The 27,851-nt window shown below is 40.7% G+C and overlaps 3 protein-coding genes across 5 annotated transcripts in view; 1 reads left to right on the top strand and 2 right to left on the bottom strand.

The window, feature by feature from the left end:
• Positions 1–112: 112 nt before the first annotated feature.
• cox7a2l (cytochrome c oxidase subunit 7A2 like) lies at positions 113–7,745 on the bottom strand. Its single transcript, XM_080489344.1, has 3 exons — positions 7,610–7,745; positions 2,188–2,322; positions 113–1,582 (listed from the first exon to the last, which is right to left on the bottom strand). Exons 1-3 carry the CDS (start codon positions 7,679–7,681, stop codon positions 1,442–1,444), a joined length of 348 nt encoding a protein of 115 aa, XP_080345470.1. The 5' UTR covers positions 7,682–7,745; the 3' UTR covers positions 113–1,441.
• A 4,602-nt stretch (positions 7,746–12,347) lies between these two features.
• On the bottom strand, positions 12,348–17,941 carry kcng3 (potassium voltage-gated channel, subfamily G, member 3). The gene is made up of 2 exons (XM_080488876.1): positions 17,115–17,941; positions 12,348–15,006 (listed from the first exon to the last, which is right to left on the bottom strand). Exons 1-2 carry the CDS (start codon positions 17,738–17,740, stop codon positions 14,361–14,363), a joined length of 1,272 nt encoding a protein of 423 aa, XP_080345002.1. The 5' UTR covers positions 17,741–17,941; the 3' UTR covers positions 12,348–14,360.
• A 1,392-nt stretch (positions 17,942–19,333) lies between these two features.
• The window catches only part of mta3 (metastasis associated 1 family, member 3), a gene marked incomplete at its 3' end in the record, with an annotated part of 28,838 nt that continues 20,320 nt past the window's right edge, over positions 19,334–27,851 (top strand). For 2 of the 3 annotated variants that reach the window (XM_080488288.1, XM_080488290.1), the window contains exons 1-5: positions 19,371–19,552; positions 21,978–22,045; positions 23,219–23,312; positions 26,638–26,764; positions 26,925–26,988. In XM_080488288.1, the coding sequence (XP_080344414.1) occupies positions 19,525–19,552; positions 21,978–22,045; positions 23,219–23,312; positions 26,638–26,764; positions 26,925–26,988 (381 nt within the window). In that variant the 5' untranslated portion in view covers positions 19,371–19,524. Of the gene's footprint in view, positions 19,553–21,977; positions 22,046–23,218; positions 23,313–26,637; positions 26,765–26,924; positions 26,989–27,851 lie in introns of all 3 variants that reach the window. The other variant, XM_080488289.1, reaches the window with a different exon arrangement.

The raw sequence follows: 27,851 nt of genomic DNA, 5'->3' as shown, positions 1-27,851 counted from the left end.
TAATTGGCCTCAACCGGTCAAGGCTGCTCACACATCCAAACAGATAATCACCCTCATGTTTACATAGTTAATGAGATTTATACCTAAATAAATCTATTCAAAAAGAAGGATTAAACCTTGAGAAATCTGTATTGCATTCCACGACATCTCACATTGACCAGTGTTGATTTGTAATAGCGTTGCTCTCCTTGAGGCTCAGATGAAAACCATCATTGGTCAACAGGCCACTAATATGACTTTGATTTCTTCTGGTTATCACCTGCATCAGTGTTGAATTTCACAGCAATTACTTTACTTTCAGGTTTATTGAATAAAGACACCATTGCCTCTCTTCTTTGAACTATGAGACAAGGTTTGTAACAAAGGAAAATACAACTTTTATACACTAGGGGAAAAAAGATAAAACAGATAAATGAAAGGTAAAATGAGGCAACTCTCATGCATGCATCATGTATACATACATTTTCATGGGAAACTAAAGCGCCACATGTGGCTAAAAGCTAAAAGCTGACCTTCCCAGGCTGTTCCAGTGATTTTACTAGCAAATGTACTTTTTGTGCCTTGAATAACAGATGAAACTGCTGCGAGAACAAGAGACTATTAAGCATGTCATTTCTGTTCTTCGATGGGTAAATAGGGTGTTATATTCTTATACTAAATATTGGTTTAAATTAGAAGCCTTTGCAACAGTTGACGTGTCATCTGAAACTGAAAAATTACTGTGATTTAAGAAAAAAAACAAAACCCTGGAAAATCTGTCTCATGTAACATATACAGACTTGAAACGTCATACCAACACCCACTCGTGCTTTTGAGTATAAATGACTCCAGCTGTGAAATAAAGACAATCACTCGATACGAAAGGGAGAAAATTGCAGAGAGCGAGACCGATCGTCGGATGAGATGGGAGAAGAGCATCTGACATCACACTTGGGCCCACACACATAAATACTGTATGAGACATTACTTAAGCCAAGTGAGCAGCAGCTATGTTTCAGACGGGGTGTCTCCAACATGCTTGCTCTCTGTCACACACGCATCACTGGCTACACCATGACAAGCCTGTTGAAAGCAGAGTAAAAAAACAAAAAAAAAAAACATCTTTACATCTCCCTTCATCCACAAGCGAAATGTCAGAGCTCTCATGATTTGAAGACTGCTCTCTGCAACAAGGTGACACAATATAGGAAACCAGAAAAACAAATTCAAACAGTTTTCAACCTTTTTTCATCTTCATATTTATTAACATAGATCATCTTTTTAAAGAAGACAGACATTTTTATTGTTATCATTGTTCTGATGTCCTGAAATACCATAAATTCTCATCTAGAAAGAGTCCCAAGAGCTGGCGTGGCGAGGGCAGATGGAGCACGCCACTGCTGATCTGATTTCAGTGGCGACATGTCAGAGGTGTTGGAACAGGATCCGGGCCGCGCGTTGGTCACTTTTTGTTGGGCTGGGCTGCGATGTAAAGAGCCACCAGACAGTAGACGACTCCCCCGACCGTGAGAGCCATCGTGGTGCGGTAAAGAAGCTTGTCGGGAACGCCGCGCTTCAGATGAACGGGGAGCCCATCTGACGACTGGGAGAAGAGGAGGGTGGACGGAAGGGGGAGGAAGGTGGAAACAAAATGAGAAACAGAAATTAATGAGAATGAGGCGGAGAGCAGAAATTGTTGCAGGACACCATTTTATCTCGACTGCTCATTCATCCTTTCTCTCCTTTGTCACACGGTGCGAGTGTTTTTAATACTGAATCTAAATCTGCGATGTGTTTTACAAGACAGTTTTTTTTTTTTAAGTCAGGTGTTTCACTGGAACCAAATTTGAAAATTGCAGCGGGTGATTCTGTGCTTTCCATTTGTTTCAGTGACTGCTCTCCCCACCTTCTCCCACTCGTAATATTCCCGTTACTGCCTCTTCAGTAGCACACTGTTGGGGTGTGAAAGGGCGGCGCAACAGGCAGTTTAAAACAACTTAAACTAATATTATTCATCCTCTTAGGCTAATAAATCTCCACTGTGTTGACAGGCAAAGCCAGCTTGTCATAAATCTTCATTGGCATTACTGGTTTTTTTTTGTTTTTTTTCTCATTACTGTTTTTAATGACAAACTGGCCTAAATTAAAAAAACAAACAAACAAAAAAAAAAAAAAAAACTTTATTTTTTAATCTGAGTTCGGGATTACCTGGAATATCCTCTGGAGGTCTGGAACCTTGTTTGCTCCCAAGTACTCCACTGTGCCCACACCCTCTGACACCACCTTTGTGGGGGTGGCGAAGATCATGGTGGGGCTCTCTGTTGGCAGGCCTGGCTTCAGCCCCTGGGGAGAAATGAGTAGCGGGTCACCTCCATGAACAAACGCATTCTGTGTGAGTAACAACATGCACGAAAACTACAAATACTTCATTAGAGAGTCCAATTTTAACACAGATCAAGAGGATACATTATTCTTAGCTCATATATATGGGGTAAATATGGGACAAATGTATTTCACTTGTGAGATTCAGCCTGGATTTTGGCGTGAACATCGGTTACAATCACTAAAAAAAGTAAACGCCCAACTCAAATAATTAGAAAGAAAATGTGGCTGGCGGGACGTGAAACGATCAGCTTTCTTCAGATTCATCAAGTTGCTGAATCAAAACATTTTTGGTGACAAAACATCTATTATTCCCTCCAGTTTCACCCTGAAATCCTTGAGATTTGATACAGACTTTAAATCTGAAGCGCTAATGATGACTCGACAGGTTTCTAGAGCCGCCACTATCAAGACATGTCAGCCTTTTAAGAATATTGGTAAGTAGGAATTAATCCAAAGTAGGAGTAGGAGATTAATGCATCATTAAATCAACATTTTGGACAGAAAATAAAATTTAATAAATGTGGGAAAAAACTTTTCTATATCTACATCTACATATATACATATTAATGTATTTTCTCACTGACCTACTGTATTTTATACAGACAGATCCAGAGTGTTTTTTGAGGCACTTTACTCAGCTTAACAAGTGATTACATGAGTGTTTCATTGATTTTATTTTGCTAGTTATGGCTCCGCTTGTTAGATTGTTCGAGTGTCTCTTCAATAAATTAAATAGAACTTATTGATGAAGCAATCCAAAGCTTTTAAGTGAGAGAACAGTATTTCACAAGTGTTCTTTATCAAAAGCAGAAAATCTTTATGAGGAAATCCATGGAGACCCCCCCCCCCCCCCCCCCCCCAGAGTTTCCTTGTTTTCCTTTCCGCATGATTGTGTCTCATCCACAAATCTTACCATTCATACATCTCTCACGAAAAGAAGCTTCGTATCAAGCCTGGTTTTGAAAGCTACCGGTAGTCTCATACCTTAGTTAGAGCATGTGGAGGCAGACTGAGTGTGAGCGGGGAAAATTAAATCTGACATATGAAAATACAGAGGCACTGAAGGCCGAGTGTTTGCCATTTTAGAAAGGCCTCAGATGTGCTCACAGCAGGAAACCCACGAGGATTAAAACGGGAATGCGGGGATGACTCGTTCGTATTTTCGGCAGCTTGTGATCACAGAAAATGCTGAGGAACAATAAGCAGAAAAGTAACTAAATGTACTCCCCCACAGGTGTGTGTTGTTTCAGGTTCGAAGAGCCCAAAGCTACACGAGGTGAAGATGTGACTGTAAAGTGTCTATTTACTGGCTTTCCATGACCCGTCGATGTTGAAATAACAAGTGTCTGCTGGCGGAGGCAAGATGGGTGAAAGAACAGATGGAGGTGAGGTCAAATGACCAGCTTTCAAAGTGATGATTACCGTTGGCGGAAAAAGAGCTGGTTGCTATGACATTACATCTGGCACTTTTATAACAAAGCTGGTGTTGGATGTTTCTGGAACACTCCGGGTTGCAGTTTTCACCACCTGATGCATTTGTTTTTAAGCACAGGAGGGGGTGAAAGGGCACGTCGGCAGGCTGTCCGTGCTGCTTGCATGTTTTCTCTGTATGAATGTGGATTTCCCCCAGACTTGATTGGTCACGTTAGAATTGCTCTTAGGTGAGGGTGAGATCATCTGTGATTGCCTGTGCATCCTGTCCAGAACGACCCCATGACCCCGAGTTGTATGGAACATTGACTGACGGCACATTTTAAACAGATTGATTTCCAACTGAATCCAAAGTTCAAGCTTTGCAAACGTGGGGAAAATGATCTCCTGTTTGCGTTTTAGCAGAAGAGGCACGTTCACCTCGCAGGAAGATCACATGGGGCCATTTCTGTGTACAGTTTTGTTTTGACATGTTTGCCAGGGTAATTGGTGAGGCTAAATTGCCCGCAGGAGTGTCTGTGTGTTTCTACCTGCCTGGATATGTTAGTTTATAATAAACTAGCAATCTCTTGATGGTGTACGCTGCCAATCTCCCAAAGTCAGCCGAGATAAGCTCCAGCCCACTGTGACCCTGTCTCGCCTTTAAGCAGATATAGAAGCTGGATGGCTGTTTCAGCACAACTTAAATAACAGTATCTAACATAGAAGATGAAGTACTGACTGGAGTTTTAATCTATATACAGTTCTATTATCACCATCCAGCTTCTATATCTGCTTCATCCAGAAGTCTATCTGAGCTAACATAGTATGAAGGGAAACGTTAACACACGTCTCCCATGTCATTGAAGTTGTCCAAGGAGTCGAAACTGTTCCCAGAAATCACTGCCGGCAGCGCATGAAGAGAACAAACTTTGCACTATTATAACACCTACGTATTTACAGCTATAGAATACAGAACTCATTCTCCCGGCTGCACTCTGGAAGGGGATACAGTCTTTTAGAAACCTCAATAAATAGAGTAAAAGACAGCTTCTGTCCCTCAAACAGTAACACTGCAGCACTGCCAACGTATGCGATTGCTTTTTAAACAATCATATTGAATGATGTTCTATTTCGGTAATTCTATGTACCAGTACTCAGATGAAACGCTGCATCTGCTATTTATGTATTGTCTCATTGGTCTATCTGGATCCTATGACAACATTCATATACGATGCTGAAAAATGACTAATTCGGCTTGATTCTGTACATTAAAACAGCCGTTGGGAGGTGAAAACAGCAGACAATGAGTGGGCTGATTTACAGAATCAGCTGAGCTGAGGTGATACAGGAAGAAGAGAAGCAGATTTGGACGTAAACAAAGCAGCACATGATCTGTAAGGAAAATAAACGTGAAAGACTGGTTTAATGTCCTAATCCCTACAGATAAGTTGAGTTCATTTCTTTGGTTTGTATTCATTATAGCCTTTTTCATGAATAAAGTCTTGAATAATTCAACCAGCACCAGCACAAACATTTATAACGTAGTTGGTTGCACAGGGTTCACACTACATTGTTCCATCATGATATGATTTTGGGTCAATATATGAAGTGTTTAGTTATTTCCTTAACCCTAAGCATGCAACAATACTCATCAGGTCATGTCGAGTATGATACACTTATAAAGCGATGTAACAATTTATTTTCCAGAGGAGATAAATGAGTAAAGGTGTGCATTACTTTATTACTGAAGCAAACTAAGGAGCAATGCCATAACTCATAACAGGCTTTTTGAATGTTGAATAAGTGATATCCAAACAGAAACAAGAGTTCCAATGCTGCTCAATGAGCTTTTATTCTAAAACAAAAAAGAGCCTTTAACTGAGAAAGAATTTGAAGAACTGAGCTGGACTAGATTCAGAAAAGCCCTGGTCAGGAAGTCACACCAAAGTCTTTTTGCTATGAGGCTTCATTGCTAACAATGTCGCCCACAAGGTATTAAAGAAAGGTTGTCCTGACCTGAAAATTATCTTCCAGGAAAAAAACAAAAAAAACATCTTCTGTACTATTAGTCACATTTCAGAAACTCTAGCTTAAAGGACACAAGAACTATAATGAAGGTCACATCTGGCAGTTGATGAATCTAAAATCGGCTGTAAATTTACAGAGAAAGGCCAGATCGACAGATTGGAAACAACCTTTCTGGATAAAGGTTAAGTAAAGGCTTTGTGACAAGCCAGTGAACTGAAGAAGAAGAAGAAAAAAAGGCATAACAGTATGAACAGAAATGGAAAGGAAAACCCACAACGGCCTTGTGGTGTGTCTGAGTTCTATTAGGTTTGGAGAATATCTTCATAGGCAACATAATATTGATCTGGAGAATGAAAAAGGAGCGCAAATGAAGATTAATCCTTAATTCTCTTAAAAAAATAATAAACTGGGAGAAAAGAACACTGGAAACACGGGTATATTTATTATTGAAAGAAATGGGCCAATCTGTTGTAGAATTGAAATAATGAGCAATTTCCATTTGATCTTTAATAATAATAATAACAATAACTAAAATAATAATAATAATACATTTTAAACCACTGTTATGCATTTTAATTTTAAAAGATTGTATTAATTATTTCTTCTATGATTTTTAATAATGACTAAAAATAAATATCATTATACGACAAATAGTTGAGAGGATTATACCTCCTTCTAAACAAACAAAATAAAATATACCGTAGCACAATTAAAATATAAATATGTTATGATTCACTTGATGCACTGGGAAAAAAAAACAAGTGTAAGAAATCATAGCTTTTCAATCAATATGATCAACAATGATATCAATGGGCCACACAGTGGTGCAGTGGTCAGTGCTCTCACATCACAGCAAGGTTGTGGGTTCAAATACTGGCTGTGTGGAGTTTGCATGTTCTGAAGGAAACCCGTGTACACACCAGAAGAACATGTCTTCCGGTGTGTGTGTGTGGGTTTCCTTCAGTCCTCCAGTTTCCTCTCACAGTCCAATGCATGCATGTGAGCTGACCTTAAAATGCCCCTAGGTGTGAATTTGAGTGTGTGGTTGTCTTGTCTCTCCGTTTGGCCTGTGATGGACTGGTAATCTGTAATCCTTTTCTCTTCTTCTAATCTCTCACTCAAACTGGGAACAGCAGAAAGTCTCCACCTCTGAGCCTGGATATACAGGTGTTTTCCTGTTAAATGGGAGTTTTTCCTTTTCATTGTCGCTCATGCAAACACATGAGGAATTGTTGAGTTTTTCTCTCTAAACGTGCCTAGGAGTGACTGTGTTGTTTCTGGCACTAAGTACATAAATTTGAACTGAACTTAAAAATTAAAGCAGCAATTTGGTGCACAAATGGGGTGTAAGTGATAATTTGCCAAAGAAAATGGGTTGAACAGCTTGTGTTGATATAAGAAATGCAGACATGACATTATTTACTTAAATAAATTGAGTTATTAAAGCTTATCTTTGTTAGATTGGAAGAAAATTTAAAAAAAAGAAGAAAGTTGACAAACAAAATCGCTTGTGTGATTAAAGGTTACGTGCAGTTCTCGGTTAAGTAAACAGTATTCACAAGGTGGGGGAACGATTACGTTCATAACCTTCAATTCACAAATATAAACATATTCAAGATTCCACAACGTTTCGTTTAGCAAGTCGCAGCACATTTTGTTAACTTATAGTCGGGGTGACGCTTCGGATTTGATCGCTTAGATTCGTTTAGCTGCTCGGCTCCTGTTACATGTTACATTAACCGTATCAAGGTCATCCCCGCCGGACACCGACTGCGTACGCCGACCCGCCGCCCCCCGGGCTTACCTGCGGGCTGAAGGAAGCTCCAGGAGCAGAGCCGGTCAGCTTCTGAGTAAAACCGCTGAATTTGTAGTACATTTTCACCCTGAAGGGCAGGAGAAAGACTACCACAACAAATCTTCACCGGTAAGGACCTTCCGGTTCGCGGCGACGGGCGATGGAGAGTGACGCAGTTCGAGCTGGCTAAAATATCGCCTGTTTAAAATTGGCTTCCGGTGAGTTCTGTCCTAAATTTAGCATAGATAACAAAAGACAATGTTATAAAAGTAATCCCTCTGTCTATAATCATGTTGTCATATATCTATATATCTAGATCTAGATCTAGACATAGTTATAGATCTAGATCTATATCTAGTTATAGATATAGATATAGATATAGATATAGATATAGATATAGATATAGATATAGATATAGATATAGACATAGATATAGATATAGCTATAGATACAGGTATAGATATAAATATAGAAATAGATATACCTTGTATTATGTGACACTTGTATATTGCCTAGCAGAAAATGTAAAACAATGTTATGGTGCCGTATATATTTTGTAAATTGTAATTTTATTTAATTATAAAGAGGGAAAGGAAAAATGCAGTGAGTTGTAGCATGATTATCCCACAGTAGACCAACAAGAACAATGCTTTTGTAACAATAGTAAGAATGTGAAAATTGTAATTCAAACACTTCCAGAAAAATTTTAATATTTAAAAGCTACTATGCATTTCATTGTATTTCTTGAAGTTAGTTAAATTGACTACATCTAGAAACCTATTGTATAGCCAGTGTCCATATTGGTTAATGAACTTCCCACAGTCACCTTTAAAATGTCATTAATGCCTTGAACTGCAACTACTTATTTAAATTTTTTTTGTATTCTCTGTTGATTTGTTGTATTCTATTTTCCTTTTTCAGAAATTTAAAAACCTTTATTATACAACGTACAATGGAATTGGAGAGCGGCTCCTCTCACAGTGCAATTGAATAAAATGTAACAACAAAAATAGTGCAATATAACAAAGAATAGTGCCATATGATAATAGGGTCACACATTTTCCACAGTTGATGTTTCAGTTGTTTGTGTAGGTGTGGCTTGTGATGTGCAGAAAGTGCATGATCCATTTATGAATTTAGGGTGTTGGCTTTGGCAAACAAATTGTTTCTGAGTTTGTCTTTGCTTTGATAGACCTGTAATGCCTGCCCAGGGGCCACACGTCAAACAAGTGGAAATCACGGTGGGAGCTGTCCTTGATGATGTTTTGTGCTCTGCTGAGGGGAGGGGTCAGCCAACGATCTTCTGTAATCATCTTCTATAGGCTCCTCCTATGTGCCTCAGTGGTGCTCCCATATCACACTGTAACACACTGTAGCATGTCAGCAGGCTCTGGATGCACATGTGGCCTTTTAAAAAAAAAGAATTTAAATCCCTTGTCTTATTATTATGCATTTGTCACTGTTCATATTTGTCAATATACAAAACTTTGAATTGCCTTGTTGCTGAAATGTGCAACATATAAAAATGATTGCCTTGGCTTGTAAAATAAATGTGGCTATGTGTCATAGCATGATGAGTGATCTCGACGTTGTAAAATCTTGAAGCATCGTATGTATTATATAAATCAAAATAAGACCTTTAAAGGCGATCACACACTCAAATTTGGAATGCTTTTTTATGGCCAACACACTTTTGTTATATATATTCATATCTGAGTGAAAACTTTCAACATGTCCAACACTACATTTATCTAATTATGAATGTAACAGAAACAATACATTTATGATTATTCTTTCACAAGCTTTCGGCACTTGGGGTACATTTGTGTGCTATTGCATTGAAATGTCAATCAATCCCTTCTCATCATGCCCTCATAAATATGATATTTAAATGACACTGATACATTCATAATGTTGTTCGGAGATTTCAGACAGTGTTTTCACAATACAAAAATACTTAAGGAGGCAGGAGTTTCAGCCCTATGGCTCCTTTACTCTGGAATCAACTACCAGCCTCGGTCCGAAGGGCCGACACCATTAGTTTATTTAAGAGTAGACTAAAAACCTTCCTCTTTGATAGAGCTTTTCATTAGGAATAAAATAGGAGCACTAAGTTGAGCTGCTCTAGGCCTAGACTGCTGAGGGGATTTTCTCTCTCCCGTTAAAGGGAGGAACTCTACATTTGGAGCTTCTGTTTCTTGTCTTTCTTTCTTTCTCTCTGTGTAACAACATTACTGTAGCCACCAGATACTGCCGCCGTCTTTTTTCTCCCTGACAGGAGGGGAGCAGGATCCAGGGGATCAGACCCAAGACTCCCAGAGTGGAGTTACGACGGTCCTACTACCCGACCCCACCACAGCACGGTGACCCCACCGCAACGGCACGGCCCTTAAACTCCAGACTGAGATTGGTTCATCATCAGACCAACGCTCATCATAGACTTTTCTTAGTATTTGTACTTATCTCGCCTCTCTGCCACTCTCTCTCTCCCTCTTCTTTTCCTCTCTCTCCCTGTCCTATCCCATGTACTTCTCCCCCCAACCGGTCAAGGCGGATGGCCGCCCTTCCAGAGTCTAGGGTCCGCCCCACGGTTTCTTCCTGAAGAGGGACTTCTTATGAACTTCTCTCCATGCGAGGGAGTTTTTCCTGGCCATTGTTGCTTGTTACATCTGCTTGCTTTGGAAGGGTTTAGTTGGGTTCTGTTGTACTCTATCATTGTAAGAGCGCTTTGAGATGTTTGTTGATGTGATTTAGCGCTTTACAAATAAAGTTGAATTGAATTGAATTGAATTAAGATTTCCACATGCTTTAAACTGCCTTTTAAACATGACTAGAAACATTTCAGACGAGCTATAGCGTGAGAGGGAATAGAGCAACCTAATAAGTGTCAGGAAATAAATTATTCAATTGTCACAAGAACAATGACTTTGTGATGCATTTTGTCTCACAAATGAAAGCAGTTCTTTCATTTTTGCAAAATAGAGCTGTATACACACTACTCTATTTCAGACCATCTTTTGTTGAACTGAAGGACACGATAATTTGAAAAAATGTGAACAAAAGGTTTGTTGGAGAAAAAACATCAGCTCTGAGCAGACAACCGCTCCTCTTTTTCATTTGGTTAAATGACCGCTTGGTAAACAATAATTAAGTCCACTGTGCTCCCATGCAGCTTAATGTGGGCAACATTGATTTCAATCCATCGCTCTGGTTCATTCTGAAATATCCCAACAAATATCAGAGGAATCTTAATGATTTTTTTGCTGATATCTATGGTCCCCTGAGAAAGAACCGTAATGACTGTGGTGATCCCTTGAATATTTTTTTGGTGCCAGCAGCAGAACAAAGCATTAGTTATACGGAGAGATGTCTGATCATTAACTGGAAAAACAGCAGCAGAAGCTTGTCGAAGCAGTTCTGAGAACAAGCATTTTCCAATAATCTTTTGAATTTTCTATAAGTTTTTACTTTTCTCTCAGCCATCCATCCATCCATCCATCCATCCATCCATCCATCCATCCATCCATCCATCCATCCATCCTTCCACTCTAAGCAAGACTGGTTATTCTATACATTGAAGAATGTTGTATTTCTTTATCAATATAATTTGTGGTAATGATGGAATTCTTTTATGAATTAAGGTATTTCAATAGAATGTTCAGAATTTTGGCCAATTGTTTGCAGGTTTCATAACAGCCCAGTCAACAAATATTTAGAAACACACATTAAGGTGGTTGTCATGGTATTCATGAGACCCCACCAGCAAAATGTGGAGCCACAGTTTGATAAACTGGTTAGTCCTCTCGCCTCACAGTGACAATATCCTTGAATCTGGGGTTATTGGTGTTTCTGTGGAGTTTGCATCGTCTCTGTTTGCATGCAGGGTTTTTCTTACCTGACTTCAAAGAATACATTTGAGGTTGATTGGTTCCCCTGAAATTGCCCGTTGGAGTAAATGTATGTGATTGACTTTCTGTGGTTGCTCTTTGATGGGCTGGTGAACTTTCCAGGATATGCTCTGGATGAACTTGTGTTGAATAGGCGTTGAGAATTGGCAGTCCCTCTTTCCTCTTGTTTCTGGTGTTTCCCCCTGTCCCGTCCCCAGTGTCGTTAATCATATACCATATCTCTTGTCTCTGAGTCCAAAATGGCTGCATTGAGGGTCCTAATCAGTTCATAAAACACAATCGGCTCAGCTTGTGTCTTCCTTATTTGGACAAAGATGATGGGACTTCTAAACATTAAGAACATTCAGCAAAACTATGAAATTTCTGGAGAAAAAACTCAAGTAAACTGAAAAATCGACTTAAACAAGCCCAACATACCTATGACGTCTGTTTATAATTCTCGGGTGCTTTTATAACAAAGGGAGCTGACATAAAGCAAACACAGCTGCCAAAATTCACTCAGATGTGCAACAGTTTGAGCCCACAGAGCTGCGCAGCTGCTGTTTGTGATTCAATAAACCTTTTAGCTGTACTTTGTGAACCACAATGCGGTCCAGTGATTGTCTATGTGTGAATCTGATGAATGTAAAGCTACGCCCTCGTTGAAGGTCTCAGGTGTTTTTCGGATTAAAAATATTACATCACAGTGCCCGAGGGAGACAACCAAACACACAACTGATCCCAAGAAATCATCGAGTGTTATTAATCCGTTTTTGTAGTTTGTTGCAATCAGGAGAGAATTATAGGTCAGAAATAAGATTGGCTGTGTTTGATCTGTAATACGCTATTAGACATTCACAGACATTTAGCAATTCATAGTTTTATTATTAAAACTCATACATCAATCACATTTAATACAACGTTGTAGTGAAGCAACAGAAAAAAGGTTTCGATTGACGGTTTCAAACAGGTCAGCCTTGACCACTGGGCTATGCTACATGATTTATGCATTGTAAGGTAAATAAAAATATATTGACGTGATTAGTTCCATGACAATACTGAAAAAATGCACACCATTAACAACAACAAGGATACAGAGATGGCTACAATACAGACTAAACTCATACAAAGCTACAGAGATTGTGAAAGAAGGACCTACGTAGACTTTTAAGGTGAGGACAAAAAAAGTACAGACGAATTACTGATTCCACATCACAACCAACAAAATAGACTTTGTGTGTGTAAAAATGGGATGGATGATGGCAACATGAGGAAGAGGAGAGGCGTGGCAGAGAGACTCAAGACTGTTGTGTGGGAGAGGTGTCGACTTGTTTGTTTGGATCATGTGTCTCTTCAACAAATCATATCATCTTGGCAAACCACGAAGAGTGCAAACATGTCTGAATCACAAACGACAGAAAAATCATAGGCGACAACCTGAGCTGTTCTTTTTATTCTCTCCTCGCTTGCCTTTTTTTTTTTTTCATTTTGAACCCTTTATCGTGTAAGTAAGTATATTTAGTTATCTTAACATTTATTTTTGTACCTTCCAAATGAACTCTGCTATTAGGATGCCAATGGCTGAATATATGACGAAATAGTCGTGCTATACAATGAAAAATGACACTTCTCCTCCAATTGATGTCTCTTAGTAACATGAACATAAATGTTGAGTTTTGCCCTTTCGGTCTGTGCATCTGACATATGTAACATTAAAAAAGACAAGAAGATGCACACAATATTGAAGTGTAGCCATCTATTCCTTAAAACATACATCAAATGCAGCTTATTATTTGGTGTGTGTTTCTTTAAATCCAAATAACACATTACATTATTGGACTGTGGTGCACATAAATAACCACTTGCAAAAATGAGATATTCATCCCTTTTAGAGACATTATGAAGCTTCTTTTTGGTCAATTTTCTATCTTCCAAAAGCTTTAAAGGGGTTGAAGGAATTTCAACTCATTCCGTCAAGTGATATTCCCAATAAACCGAGGGAGAGAAGAGCCATGTGCCAGCTAAGAGGTGTGCGTGGATGTAGCCTATTTGTGTGCACACGAACCAACCAGGATTATGATTGACATGTTGGAGGATGAGGTTACCTTGGAGACGGAGACATACAAAATGCCTTACATTCACCCACAAATGGAGAAGCAATCCACACTATTCATCACTGGTGTTCAGGCTTGAGCCACATTCTGTCGTTTCTGTCCAAATATCTTTTATCCTTCATTTCACACTCCATCTGCCTCGTCGTATCCGTCTCCATTTTTATTGTCTGCCACCTTGTAGTCCTTGCTGACTTGTCTCCATATTTCATTACTCTTGGCTTAAGCTCGGCCGCACACTGAGCCCTCTGTGCAACCCCCTCTGAATCCCCACTTTGCACTCTCTTGTTCGCTCATCTTTATTTCACAGGTTTAACAGATTGCATCTAGATCACACATCCATCTCGTGTATTTTGCACCATCTGGGTGCAAAACTTAGACAAAGTGAAAATCTGATGGTCAGACAAACAAAACACAAGCGTGCACACACACGCGCGTTGCACTTGATGCAACCATTTCTGGACATGTTGTAGCCATGGAAACACAGTGTAAACAGCAGCCTCTGTCAAAACTGGATTGACTGCACCTGCGTGTGTTTAATAAATAATTATCTGTGTTTTCCTGTTGTTATGTTCAAACGATGTTGTTAGGGAGACCGTTGCAAAGCATGCTGGTTGAAGACAGTGATTGGAAATCATCAACACACCAGTCAGTCCAAATAAAATCAGAGAGGAAACAGGATCGCTTGCAAAGAAGATCATTATTCCACAATGGCATTAGCAGGCCTGTTGGTTTGTCGAGCTTATTTCTGTACGTGCACGTTCATTGCAGCATCTCTGCCGACAGGTTGCGTGCTATTCTGGCTGAGCGGAGTTTGAGTTCATGGTAGCACTGAACAAAGCTGTGGTAGATGAACGTGATGGGCAGTGCCAGGAGAACAATACCACTCACGACACACATTCCCCCAAGCACCCGTCCCCCAATCGTCACTGGGTACACGTCCCCGTAACCCACCGTGGTCATGGAGATGATGACCCACCAGGCAGCGGCTGGGATGCTGGCGTAATCTGGATTCTGTGTCCCCAAGTCCAAACCGTGCTCCAGTAGCTGGGCTAGAGCGCTGTATATTGCCATGGCGACGAAGACAAACACCATCAGCATGACCATCTCACGATAGCAGCGCCTGAGTGTCATCCCCAGTGTCTGCAGGCCCAGAAAGTGTCTGGCCAGCTTCATGAGCCAGAACACTCGCATCATCCTCAGCACCCGCAGTATCACTCCTGCAACCCCGAGCCCAGCACCCGGCATCCCCGCCCGGGCCATCGCCATGGTGACATAGTAGGGGGTGATTGCAATCACATCGATGATGTTCAGCGGCCGGCGGAGGAAATCCCACTTGTCTCTGGCCACTAGAAAGCGCACTATGCACTCTCCTGTAAACCAACCAATACACACGGCCTCCACTATCCTACAGAGAAGGGCAGAGAGGAGGAAAATGAGTTTAACATTGTAAACAGGAAATGGGTGAGGAGCTACAGAGACATATGATGACACATGATACTGCTGGACATCTGATGCACTATTTCTATTACATACAATAAATTATTTCTTAGACGTGAACATATATTTCAATCATTGCTGAAAATAAATTATTTGGCCAAGTCACTTGTGCATTTCTTTCATCTCTCTTCTTCAGGTCTTCTTAATAATGTGCACAAAGTTGTACTACTGCAGTGCTTCTGTGACACATTAACTGAGCTGTCAGCACTGTGTGGGTCTGATTCACTAAAATAAATTCAGCTGAAATTACATCAGTTGGTTTGAAGAAGATATGTTATCAAGTCTTGACAAAAACCTCCTTTACAAACTAATGGAAAAGAATAAGCGGCAACAAAAGAGCTGAAATAATCTACAACCATGCAAGCATTAGCAGAAAGCTTTTGTAAAGGTAAGATAGCATTATGTTTTATCATCACAGGTTCTGTGCGTGCAGGCAGGAGATAATACACTTTTTGAAAGGCTGAGTTGGTTCTGGATTAATGAAGGTGCTTTTACTCCAGTAAGGTTAAGACAATGGTAGAAGTCCACATCCAAAGTAAAACTGATAAGAATAGCAGCTCTGCACTCAAGCTTTGTTTATCATAACTGTAGTTCATTTCATACCAGTGATCAGTTATTATAGCATCACTGCTTGACTTTATATTCCCAAAGGTGAGGCATGGGTGAGAAATAAATTATGGACGACGAGGAACACATCTCAGGATATTTTGGGTTCACACAAACAAAATGGGACAGGGGGAAGGTTGCACAGTAAGGACGAAAATCTTGGAAATTTTCCAGAGTCTGCACAAGGGGAGGCATTAAAACCCCTCAAAGAGAGACTGTGACGAAAACAGACACATAATGACCCCATTGATTAGCACAGCAAAGGCAATCAAAACCAATTAAGAGAGAGGAGATGCTGGTAAGAGTAGTGAAGCCAACCAAACACCACTGGGCCTCAAGGGGAACTATGAGCACAATAAACCCAAACCAAATTATGGAGCAGCTGACAAAGCTGCAGCATGAGCATGAAACTGAATTGGAATCCATTTGACCCTCTGAGTATAAGCTACACTTTAAAAAATATATTATTATCCAATACTGTAACGGGTCCAAAACTCAAAACTATGTCCAGCATCTGGGAACATAACCTCATATAGAGAGTTTCTGCTGTGGGCATCTTACAGAGGACATGCAGGCTGTGAGTAATGTAATGCAGAAAGAAAGACCCATATTATATCACTTTAAATCTGAAAAAATCCAGTTAGATTACCGGCCAAAGGCTGATTTATATTGGTAGTGATTCCGGCAAGTGGTTTAATTTGTCTTGTTTGCTTACATTATTATGTAATCCTTGTGTAAACATTCTACTTTCACTTCATTACCTCCTTAAATATTATGAATCTGCATTATCTGCTACCTTTCAAATACACAAATACATCCAGATTCAGGGTGAAGAGGAAGTATGGGATGAATTGAAGCTGGATAAAACCAGACAAACCAAAGAAGTATTTTTCCTGGGCAGTAATTGGCTCCTTACTTTTTTGTTTGTAATGGCCTATTGATTGATTAATGATATTCTTCTCTTGGGAGCTTCTCTGACTGTCACATCTTAAAGGACAACAATTCACCAAGGACACATTTCTTATACTGCCCCTTCGATTGTAAATATTTTTCCCATCTTTCAAGATTTATTTTTACTTTAACTTCGTTTAATGAAACACAACGTCGTAGCACACACACAAAGCAAAAATTTTATGGTTCAATGAATCTCCCTAATGAATGGATACATTTTAATGCAGGCACTTGAGAGAGATTCTCAATTGTTTGTTTGTGTACTCATGAAAGCTGTGGCGTAATAGAGAAAGCGTCCTTGACGTAAACAATTCTCTTGAGCGCATCTGGATTCACTTTTACGCGCAGGTCGCAGCATCATCCTCTCATTTGTGGGACTTCCCGCATGCATTGCGCCGTGATATTTCTCAGCTTTTGCATGACTGAAGCGCCGCTATATTTCTCAGGACTGTCGCCTACCTGTGCTCCTCCGCGGTATTTCTTTTAGCTGTATCCCAGTCCGGCAAGGTGCTCGCACACAGCATTATCATAGAGATCAACACAAAGATCACGGACACTGAAGCCAAAAGCTGCGCAACAATTGAAGAGTTGGGCTCCTCAAACGTCTTGCGCACTTTCTCGAGCCATTTAGCGCGACCCGTGAGCTCAGTCCGTGTCACCGGTTCTTCCGGGCTTTGGGACCCGTCCGTTGACAGTCCCATTTCCTCCTCTGATATACTGTCCAGTCCGATGTCGGACATCCTGTCGTCCAGGCGCTTCTGACAGCAGGAGTCCAAGTGCGCGCTCTCCAAGCCCCAGTAGAGCATCTCTGTGTAGAATGACAGCTCACACACTCCTGGAACAAATCGGAGTTTACCGGAGCGCACGTAGAGCATAATGAACATGAAAGCCTGAGCATGACGATCGAAGAAAAACTCATTAAGGTCCCGATCGTAGTCGTCGCACAGTTCAAGGACCTCTTTCTCGGTTGCGCAGGCATGCAGGCGGCTGACGCGCCGAAGAGGGAAATCCCTGATCACCTCACGGGTGAAGGCGTACCGTGTCCCCCCTACATTGAGCACACAGATACTTTTCCCGAACTTCATCTTGTCAACCTGCAGCCCACTAGAACTCCTCGCCACGGTCCATCCCGGCGTCCACGATCACAGGAGTTTGGGCAGTTGGAGGGCTTTCAGTCCCCCTGCCCCGGGGCGTGGTTCGCTCGGAGTGGCCGTGCGCTGAGGTCCGTGCATGGCTGCTGAAAACTTCCCTCTGTCCCTCACTCTTCTCTCTATCTCTTCTTCTGTAGCCTTTAGAAGAGACTCTCCACCCCGCTCAGAGCGAGCCAATCCCATCAATGATGTCACATGCGCGCGAGCTCAACGGACGCACGCGTTGGAAAAGAACCCCCCACTGAAAAACAGTAATTTTAAGCACGTTTATGTTCAATGTGTTTCCAGACAAGATGTTGTATGAATGTTTTTTTTCTTCTTCACACGTGCAACTAGTCCTATGCCAAACACCTTTCCAACAGAGTTTTCATACATTTCTCAACAATTGTATGGATGGGCTATTTATACCAAAAGGAAAACATGTAGGCTCCATACTGCTTTTAACACATTAGAACGTGGGCCTGGTATAGCAACACGTTTGAACACACGGGTAGATGCCATCAGTCATAAAAACGTGTTAATCTTGCTCGATATAATATACTGCACAGGCAAACGTGCACATAAAACGCATGTTACTCCGATGGGTGAACAAACAATGCGTTACATAGCATTAATCGAGTGAGAAACAATTAAAAACATCTGTCAATTCTGCATGCCTCATTCTCAAAAAAAAATCAAATGATCTACTAAATCAAAAGAAAAATCAAGAATTGTCAGTTATAGGAGGGTGTACCAAAAGGCACTGTGATATATTTTAATCATAATATCATAACAACAGGTATAGCCTCTGATAAATTGGCTGTGCATTAATATATCTAAAAACATACCTATTTAGCCCTGGTGACAGGTTTTTGCAAATACAAAAACTTAAGAAAATTTATGAAAAAAAACTGTTGTGAATAAACTTTTTACGCAATAAAAAGACGCAAAACATCCCATCAATCAACAAATATGAGGTGTAACACAGGAGGAAGGTCATTTAATGCCTTAAAAGTAGATGGAAAAACTTCAAAACTAAAAATCGAGTTTTGAAGGGAATGAAAGTGTCAAGGAAAGGAGTAAAATCTGAATGAAGTGCATTATAGAAACTGAATGTGATGGGGGAGAAAGTATGTTTAAGATTTTGGAGATCATGAGATTATTACAAAAACACACTATTTATGAACTGATCATTACCACACAGGAGAATAATCATCATCATCAAACATAAAAAAAACAACACTAACATGCAATGAAATGCGACTTCATAATTCATAATAATGACCAATAACAGAACTTTTATGGGTTGTTGTAGGTATCTCCAATGGTCCGCGTGTGGATGAGTTTGGATCAAATTACGCTTTTAGGGCAGCTCTTCCGAGCTCGGCGTTTTCTCCAAGGTGTCGGTGTTTGTTTGTGCGCATTTCCGTGTCCGTGTTTCCGCGTGCGCGCCCCCTCGCAGCGTGCGTCAGTCGGTGGTTTTTCGGGTTGATCTGACTTCTTTAGGCTGCCGCCGTGAGTTCACTGTATTGTTTCGGAGGAGGAGGAGGAGGAGGAGGGGGGGGGGCTTGAATTGCCAAAAATTCTCCCGATAGGGTTCACATCCGGAGTCTCCACGAGCATAATTTATCGCACCTTCTGCCTTTAGAGCAGCCGACTTTTTATTGTTTTTTTTTTTTTATTAATTTATTCTATTTCTCGTAGTTTATGGTTTACGTTAACACTCTGGGAGGGCAGAAATGGCGGCCAACATGTACCGGGTCGGAGGTATGTATGTCAATGTGGATCTTTTTTCCCCCCCTTGTATCAAACAGAAACCTGTCCAGGGTTTTATTTGCGTGCTCCGGGCTGCTTTGTGGCGCTACTTCTTTGCGGGTTGTTTTCTTTAATGCATTTAACTGCACCGCACGGCTGCAGCACGCGAGCCGGGGCGGCGTGAAAGTTGAAGCAGGAAGGTGAGAATTGTTAAATATTTGGGATCCAAAATGGGTCAGGCCTCGCGTCTGTCGTGGCCACCGCAGCTAGCCTGCTAAAGCGGCTAGCCGCTTCACAATGTAAACATTTTTCCCCCCAGCTGTCGGCTCTGCCGGTAGCTCGCCGCCGTTTTGGGATACTTCCACCGGGGATACCGGGGGTGGGGAGATACGCCGCGGTGCTCCGCCGCCAGACATACGTTTAGAAGCTGGCTAGGTTGCTGCCACGGGCTGTCTGAGGCTGCCTTTGTATTTGCCTCTTCTGGCGTGCAGCCATTAGTACGACTCCTTATTGAGCTAACGTTAGCACCAGCGATGGCCCCGCTGATTAAAGCTCGTGCCGCCTCGCAGCACGTTCACTACACTGACTGGTGCTTTTAACGGTCTTTTTTTAAAACACTGCACGCCGGGTTTTGGGTGCACAATTCCTCTTATATTCACCGTGAGTGTAATTAATTAAGCAGACCGGCTGGGGGAGGACGTTGCTGGCTGGTTGGCTAGCTTAGCTCGTTAGCAATCCGCCGGAATTCAACATCAAATTATTGTCTCGATTCGTGGCGTCGTTTCGTTTGGATTAAACGTCCCCACACCTCCGCTCACAACAAACCCCCCCCCCCCCCACATATTTTGACGAGAGTCAGCCCAAATGTATCACTATCTACCACATGATCATTAAAATTCCTGTCGATAAGGGGTTAACATAATCATGATTTTACTCAATATCTCTGCTGTGTGACAAAGTGTTTCACTCGATGGTCACCTTTACTCAAGTTCCCGATGCTGCCTTCACGTGCTCCACGTAAACTTCAGCTCCTCCAACTTTTACAGATTCCCACAAACATGTCACATAACTCACATATCACATCTGCTGTACAACATGTGGTCAAATCTGTTGTAAACAGTCAAATTAATGATCTCCTACAAAATGTAAATCTAATCAGTGAGTTATTTTCTGTGGTCTCAATTCACTTGATTCAATGGCCGCACATCACTCCTTGAAGTCTGTGTGCATAATCTTGCACTATTCTTGGATGCCAATAGATCTGTGCTATTTTATCCCACAGTCGCCCACATATTTTCAACATCAAATAGGTCGAAGTAAATACAGCTATTGGTTTCTGACTTTGGAAACTCGGTGAATCTAATCTTGTCTGCCACATAACTATCTCAACTCTATTTCATATTCAATGTCAGTTTGTTTGCGGCTCCGTTTAATGGAGTTGCTCTTGATTTTGTTCAGATGAAACCTGAAGATGCCCACGTGGCTCTAAATCAGGCGTTTGCAAGCTTTCTGACTAAAACAACCTGTTTTGCCTGCTTTTCGCCCAAAAACAATTTACTTGGAGCTGCAATACACGACAGCCTCCAAAATAAAGCCAACTATGTATAGTTTTGATGGCTTATGTTGGATTTTTGAAATTTAAATAGAAATGACCAATTTTTAGATTTGATCACATTTTTAGAAGTTCTCCCACAGTTTTAGACCTTTCTACATCTCTAACATACAGGTAAACGTTTGTGTTCCTGTAAGACGTTCCTTTATTTGGACTCACACATGATTAGTTTACCAAGAGGTGCATTTGCAACCCCAACATTCAACGTGAAAGGTAGCATGTGACAAGCTATTGAACCATTCTATAATTTAAATGTCAGAGAAACTTTGACCACTCTTTGACATGTTTACCTCTCCAAGTGGACTGTTTATGAGTCTGGAGGACAGTAATTACTGTCTTTTGGACGCAGCTTAAACATAGCGTTTGCAGTGGACTGCAGCTGCACAGATAAAATCGTGCTTAGGTTGGCTGAATTCATTAAAAACAACCTGCTATCAAATTGATGCATTTGACTGTCCTATAGACTTTGAAAGCCCAATAGTCCCACAGCTTACCAGGATCATCCACTGCATTTTTTTTTTTTGGGGGGGGGGGGGGGGGTCCGATTAGCTTGGAATTTGATATTCTCAGTTCTGCTTGCTTGTTTTCTGCAATTTATTTTCATTAATGGCAGGTTTGTCTTCAGCTTTTTCTTGCAACTAATTCCAGAAAGACTTGTCTGTCTGCCCTATTACTACACTGGTGCTTTTGTAAACTCACATCGTGTTAATCAGTCAGTTTGACTCCCTTGAATGAATTTGTGGTTCGAGTTCGATAATTAACTCACCAATGTACGTGTCTGAATTTCGTGTTTTTTAATTTTTTTTTCCCCCATGTGTTTTACAGATTATGTATTCTTCGAGAACTCGTCCAGTAACCCATACCTGATCCGCCGGATAGAAGAACTCAACAAGGTACTGAGGTGTTTGTCTGTCATAATTGTGTGTGTTTGTGCCTGTTTATGCCTGTAGGTAAATAGCTTGGATTCCTCCTCTTCCCTGCCCCCACTGCCCCTCTCGCTGTATTTGCAATTGTGTGTGTGTGTGTGTGCATTTTATAAATTTGGTTGTTTGCCGTGTGACTAGAGGCAGGTGCTCTGCTCTCCTAACCGTCATTACGCCGGACACACCTGTAGGAGTGACTGTGCGTCAACACTTTAATTGTTGTAATAAGAGGATACAATTCTGCGAGATTGTAGTTTGATATTGTTCCTGAAGGTGTGATAGGCAGATGAATTTTAAGAATGAACCCAAAAATGCTTTTCGGGTATCTTTAAAAGTAAGAACAGGCTTTAACCGTGTTGCAGTTGTGCAGAAATATTCAATATTCAATAAAATCCAGGTCATTATCAGATTGTCTGGGCGGGATAATGTCCGATCAGGCTAGTATATCAGCCTGAGATTGACGTACTGCATCTGTATTTCAGAATTTACAGACGGAAGACTTTTATAGCCGATATAAAAGAGCTTTCTACAGAATTAAACAATGAGAAGTTGTGCTTCAACTAGTACAGCCAGTGCATGTCCATGTCAAAAGAAAGTTATTGTAAAGGTGTTTCTTTTATCAAGTAATGTCACATCTATGACATAAAAAAATCAACAGAAAAATAGCTGATCTCTTGAAACTTTGTTAAACTGTGAGATACTTCTCTAGACGACTATGATAAAATAATGACGTAGGCTGTAGCCTGCAGAAGTTTCTCATTTCAATGCGCAAACTTTTTCTGTTACACTTTTTTTCTTGATTCGTAGAAGCACAACCGTAAAGTGAATTCGCCCAGACAAACAGCAGAAGTTAGCGGCTACCGTGCTTCCTTACCCTTTCACAAACCACATGCAATCACCCTACATCAGTCATGGCATTTAATACTGGCTCGGTCTTCCAGCCTGTCGGCCTAATTACACAGCGAGACAATAAATCAATCATCTGATCAAAAACACCACCGCGGCCCCCGGTCACCCCGTCATAGCAGCAAAAGCTCTGCGATTACACAAAGGAGTCTGGTCTCCGGGGAAATTAGAGGGTCCGTGCAGGGAGGCGTTGCCACTTCTTTCAGTCAACCTGGCTGTCTCTGCTCTTCATTCCAGACCGCCAGTGGGAACGTGGAGGCCAAGGTGGTTTGTTTCTACAGAAGGAGAGACATTTCTCACAGTCTCATCCAGCTCGCAGATAAACATGCAAGTGAGTCGTAACTATTGTCAACCGTCCCAACTTTTGTTCTGTTTCTCTTTTTTTTCCTCTGTGTCACACCTGTGAAATACTTAATAGTGTAGTTAAGATATTTTTGTTCCATGAGACCAAAATCCAGTTTGTTGAATGACCTTGCATCATATAAAAATTAAAAAGTATTTCCAGTTTGTGTACTTGGGAAAACAACACCAAACCGAGATTGTAGAACATTTCTGTAGCAACCTTACTGCTAGAGACAAAGCATGATCTAATCTTTTTGCTGCTCTGTCACTATTGAAATCTAACTATTGTGTAAGTGGCCCCTGAACTAACTACAAGACCCCCCCCCCCCCCCACACACACACACACACACAATTTTGACAGCAAAATTAAATCAAGCACAAGGTTTGAAAGTGAATCGTTTTGTTTGAGAAAAAAATAAATCTATTGAAAGGTAAATAAATAAATAATTTGGTGATTAAATACTTTTTTAATAACGTCAGACAAAATGGATTTTCATCTGAAATTGAAAACAACAGGAAATTTGCCATCATCTGCTTTCTCCTGTCATTAAGAGGTCATTTTCAGCAGTTTTTTTTCTCTTTCTTTTCTTCTTCTTCTTCCATTTAGTGCTTTTGGACATTGTAACATTTACAGTGAATGAAATGATTGTAAAATGCTCTTTCGGGCGATGATTGGAAGTGCTCAAGTGCAGCTTTGTCAGTTTGGCGATATTCATATTTAAATGTGCTGTATCACTTGGAAGCGCAGCATGAGATAGGTAGTGAGGCTGTCTTGAAAGAAAAAGGGAAGGAAAAGCAGGCGTTGTTATCACAATAACACCTCTTCTGCGTGGGAAGCCTTCTACCTGCTTCCTGTGGCTTTCTGTCACAATAAAACAAATTATTAGTCACTGTCTGGAAGTAAAACGCTCCCCTCTGCCAAAGCAATCTCACAGTTTGGCTGATGTGCAGCAGGGGACCCGGTGAAGTGTTTCTCAAGTTTTCCTATGAATGACACCCATCCCAGACAAGACAGGCAGGAACATATTAAAGCTGAACGTTGCTCTTTGTGTGTCTACGTGCGATGTCGAAACCAGTTTTGCTGATTTAGCCTGACTGTGTAAACATAAAGGAACCTTCAGAACAGAAATATAAATCCCGTGCAGTACTTGAAAAAGTGAGCAATGATCTCAAAGCTGTGCCAGGTCTTCGCTGTCATGTCGGCTGAGAAACGCCACAATAAAACTTTAGTACTGCCTACCGAGCTGTAAGGAAAGATTTCGGGCTGAGAACAAAAGTACAGCCGTCACATGTGTTATAAGACGCTATTAATCTTGTACAAGAGTCCAGTCTCAAATATAAAACTGTAGATCTACAGGTTGGGTAAATGTTTTTAGCAGCAAGCGTTTGTGCTCTGAATTTATTCAATAATCGTAATGTCAGTCACCCCGAAGATCATTAGGTATAGCTCTTAAATGTTTTAAAATGTAGAAACAAAACCTTTTGGAATCGTTTGTCAAAGTATTCGAGGGCAGCGAGGAGTGTTGAAACATTTAAAGGTTGATTTTTCAATCAAAGAACATGCAGTATTTACATTTGATTGTTCTTTTTTATATATATATATATATATATGTATTATAGCATTTTATTAGCTGTATCACTCTTAAAGACTTCTATAAACCATATTAGTTCGAACATAAGACATTCTCTGACAATATGCATTGATGCACTAAACTAGTTGGCTGCAGAATTATTAACCGGTTGGTGTCCTATGTATCGATGTCAGACAGCCGTCTACCGCTCCACAGACAAGATGTCATCTCTCTAAATCGATGTGGTTTGGTACGACGTTCAGTTAAGACAATTAAAGCAAAAACTGGTGTTTGAGTATTAACCTGCACTGATTGCTGGCAGTTCTAGGCTAGTTTGACATGTTTATTCTGCCTGGTTTGAGAAGATAATGGTTTTTAATGCAAGAAATGTTTCCATTTAAGTTATTTGAAGGTAAAAGCTTCAGGGAAATACCAAGCTCAGCGTGTAAACACCGAGCCAGATTGCAAAGTGCCTCGGACTTCAACAGCATTTAAATACCTATAGAGTTGCTGAAGATTGTGAGTGAAAGCATCAAAGAGCTTCTAATATTTTTTATGTTTTCTGAGTACTCCTTTTTTATTTTTTATTTTATGACCTGTCAACTTGTCTTAAATAAATGTTCCTTTCATTTCACAGCCTTTAAATCTGTCGCCAAAAAGGGGAAATATCAAATACTTTTCAATAAATTTTCTTGGAATTATTACTTCTTGTTATGACCCTACTGCACAGTTAGAGTTTGGGGTTAGTTTGACAGATCTTTCATGATTTCCCGGGACAATAGAGGTGAATTGAATTATACCAGCAGCACTCGCAGTATCCAAAAATTAGACTTGAAAAACTAAGCCATACCCACGGCTGCTTTCGCATCTATTACTTTAACCTGCCGTCATGTGAAACGTTGAATTTGTTTATTGATTTCTAATAAACAAAACAAAAAACCCATTCAAATGTACCAGGTCTACCAGTAGGGTAGGGGTGCCCAAGTTCGGTCCTGGAGGGCCGGTGTTCTGCATGTTTTAGCTCTCTCCCTGTTTCAGCTTACCTGAATCTAATGATGAGGTCATCACCAAGGTTGTGAAAAAGCTCAATAAGGAGCCCCTCATTGCAATCAGGTGTGTTGCAACTGGGAGAGAGCTAAAACATGCAGGACTCCGGCCCTCCAGGCCCGAGTTTGGGCACCCCTGCAGTAGAAGTTCAGTTGGTGCCAGTCTCGTGGAAACAAAATCATCTTTATTTATGTTTCTTTTTCTTTCTTTTTTTTTTGTGCATGACTGATTTGAAGTGAGTTTTCAAAGAAGCGTTGCATTTTGTGCTGACTCAGCTGTGGCAACGCAGCTAATCCAGTATTTATAGATGACCGCCGTTTGTAAAATTGCATTCCTCCTCAATAGTGTTGAGCTGAACGGCTTGAATCTCCTCAGTTTGTGATGGCGGAGCAGGCAGGAGCGCAGCTATGTGAAATCACGAGGTCTGGGGGATTAATGGGTGAATTTGTGATTCTGTTCACACTTCTGTTCCAAAAATACATTAAAATCTATACGTTTGTGCCCCCTCCTCGTGTGTTCTTGGGGAATTGAACCCCTATATCAGTAAAGTCCATTTATTTTAATATGAGCTGTGAATTTTAAGCCTGTATGCAGCGCTACTGATGCACAGAATTGATATTGTTTTTGTGTGGGACACATTTTGTGGTTTCATCTTCTAAATTACTTTGGGGATTTCCGTGTGTGCACGTTTTGCAGAGGAGCTGGAAGAGGAGAAGGAGAGCCCAACAGAAACAGAGCTCACAGAAAAACAGAAACACCAGCTTCGTCACAGAGAGCTCTTCCTCTCCCGGCAGTATGAAAGTCTACCTGCGACGCATATCAGGTACCGCACACGCACCGAGCTCATCACGCGCAGGCGGAGCTTGTGAATCATTGCTCAGTCAGCCATTAACGCTGCCATCAAGCAAGGCTCACTTCCTTTGTGTGTGGTTTACATGGTGCATCTTTCTCTCCCTCCCTCCATCCCTCCCTCCCTCCATTAGGGGGAAGTGCAGTGTCGCATTATTGAATGAGACTGAAGCAGTTCTTTCATACCTTGACAAAGAGGTAAGCCTGAGAGAAGAACATTTTACGTCTCCCACAGTTCCGTGCTTGCTCAGGCTAAAATCATTGATGGTTACGTCACCCTGTGCTTTCTGTTTGACTACAGGCATTTCTGAGTATAGTTGATATTGAAGATTGAGTTTAAAGTCATCTTTTTCATCAGTGTGCCTTCATTATTCCTAAATAATAATATAAAGATTTGTAAAAAGCTTAAAAACTCTTTTAACTTACTAACTAAAAAGATTGAAGTGGTTCTCTCTCAAAGGTACTCAATAAACTGCACTACACCAATGTTTGAGGCATGTGTGGAATTGAGATAATAAAAAAATATAAACACTGTTATATATATATGTATTTATGTATGTATATAAATTACTATTACTACTTTTATTAACACAATGAATGAACAAGAGAGAAATCAGTAATCTGTGTGACCACCATTTGGCTTTAAAACAGCATGGAAATGTTTTGAAGAAACTCTAGACGGAGGTTGTTGCCCCTCGTCTCCTCATGTAGTCACACAGACTCTGAGGTTCATATCGAGGCCCTGTTAGGGCCCACAGTATCGTCCGCTAGGTTTATTTCTCCTCTTCATCACATTAACCTTACTGTTGACCTGCATAATTAGAGCCAAAAAGACATTTCCTTGATGGAATTGCCTTGGGGCTAAGTAGCATTAATCACACGTGGCTCAAACTTCAGCACTATATTTGTGACGCACGTCGACATTTCACGACAATGAAGTTTCAGTAAAATTTCTGTAGAACTCGGAAATAAAACTGTGTTCAGTAATTGCAAAATAAAACATTTTAGGGAAGCTGACAATTGGAGGTTTGGAGTAACTTGGTGACCAAGCAAGTCCACTT

This window comes from Lipophrys pholis (assembly GCF_963383615.2).
Source record: "Lipophrys pholis genome assembly, chromosome: 1".
Taxonomy (NCBI): domain Eukaryota; kingdom Metazoa; phylum Chordata; class Actinopteri; order Blenniiformes; family Blenniidae; genus Lipophrys; species Lipophrys pholis.
The sequence above is the reverse complement of the archived record's forward strand: the minus strand, read 5'-3'. Positions and strand labels throughout refer to the sequence as shown.

What these genes read in the sequence shown, in the direction of transcription:
- cox7a2l (XM_080489344.1), bottom strand. Translation starts at nt 7,681, where the DNA reads ATGTACTACAAATTCAGCGGTTTTACTCAGAAGCTGACCGGCTCTGCT. An exon ending in GAGCTTCCTTCAGCCCGCAG is followed by an intron (nt 2,323 to 7,609) that starts GTAAGCCCGGGG and finishes ATTTCTCCCCAG; the next exon opens with GGGCTGAAGCCAGGCCTGCC. An exon ending in ACCTCCAGAGGATATTCCAG is followed by an intron (nt 1,583 to 2,187) that starts GTAATCCCGAAC and finishes CTCTTCTCCCAG; the next exon opens with TCGTCAGATGGGCTCCCCGT.
- kcng3 (XM_080488876.1), bottom strand. Translation starts at nt 17,740, where the DNA reads ATGAAGTTCGGGAAAAGTATCTGTGTGCTCAATGTAGGGGGGACACGG. An exon ending in AATACCGCGGAGGAGCACAG is followed by an intron (nt 15,007 to 17,114) that starts GTAGGCGACAGT and finishes CCTTCTCTGTAG; the next exon opens with GATAGTGGAGGCCGTGTGTA.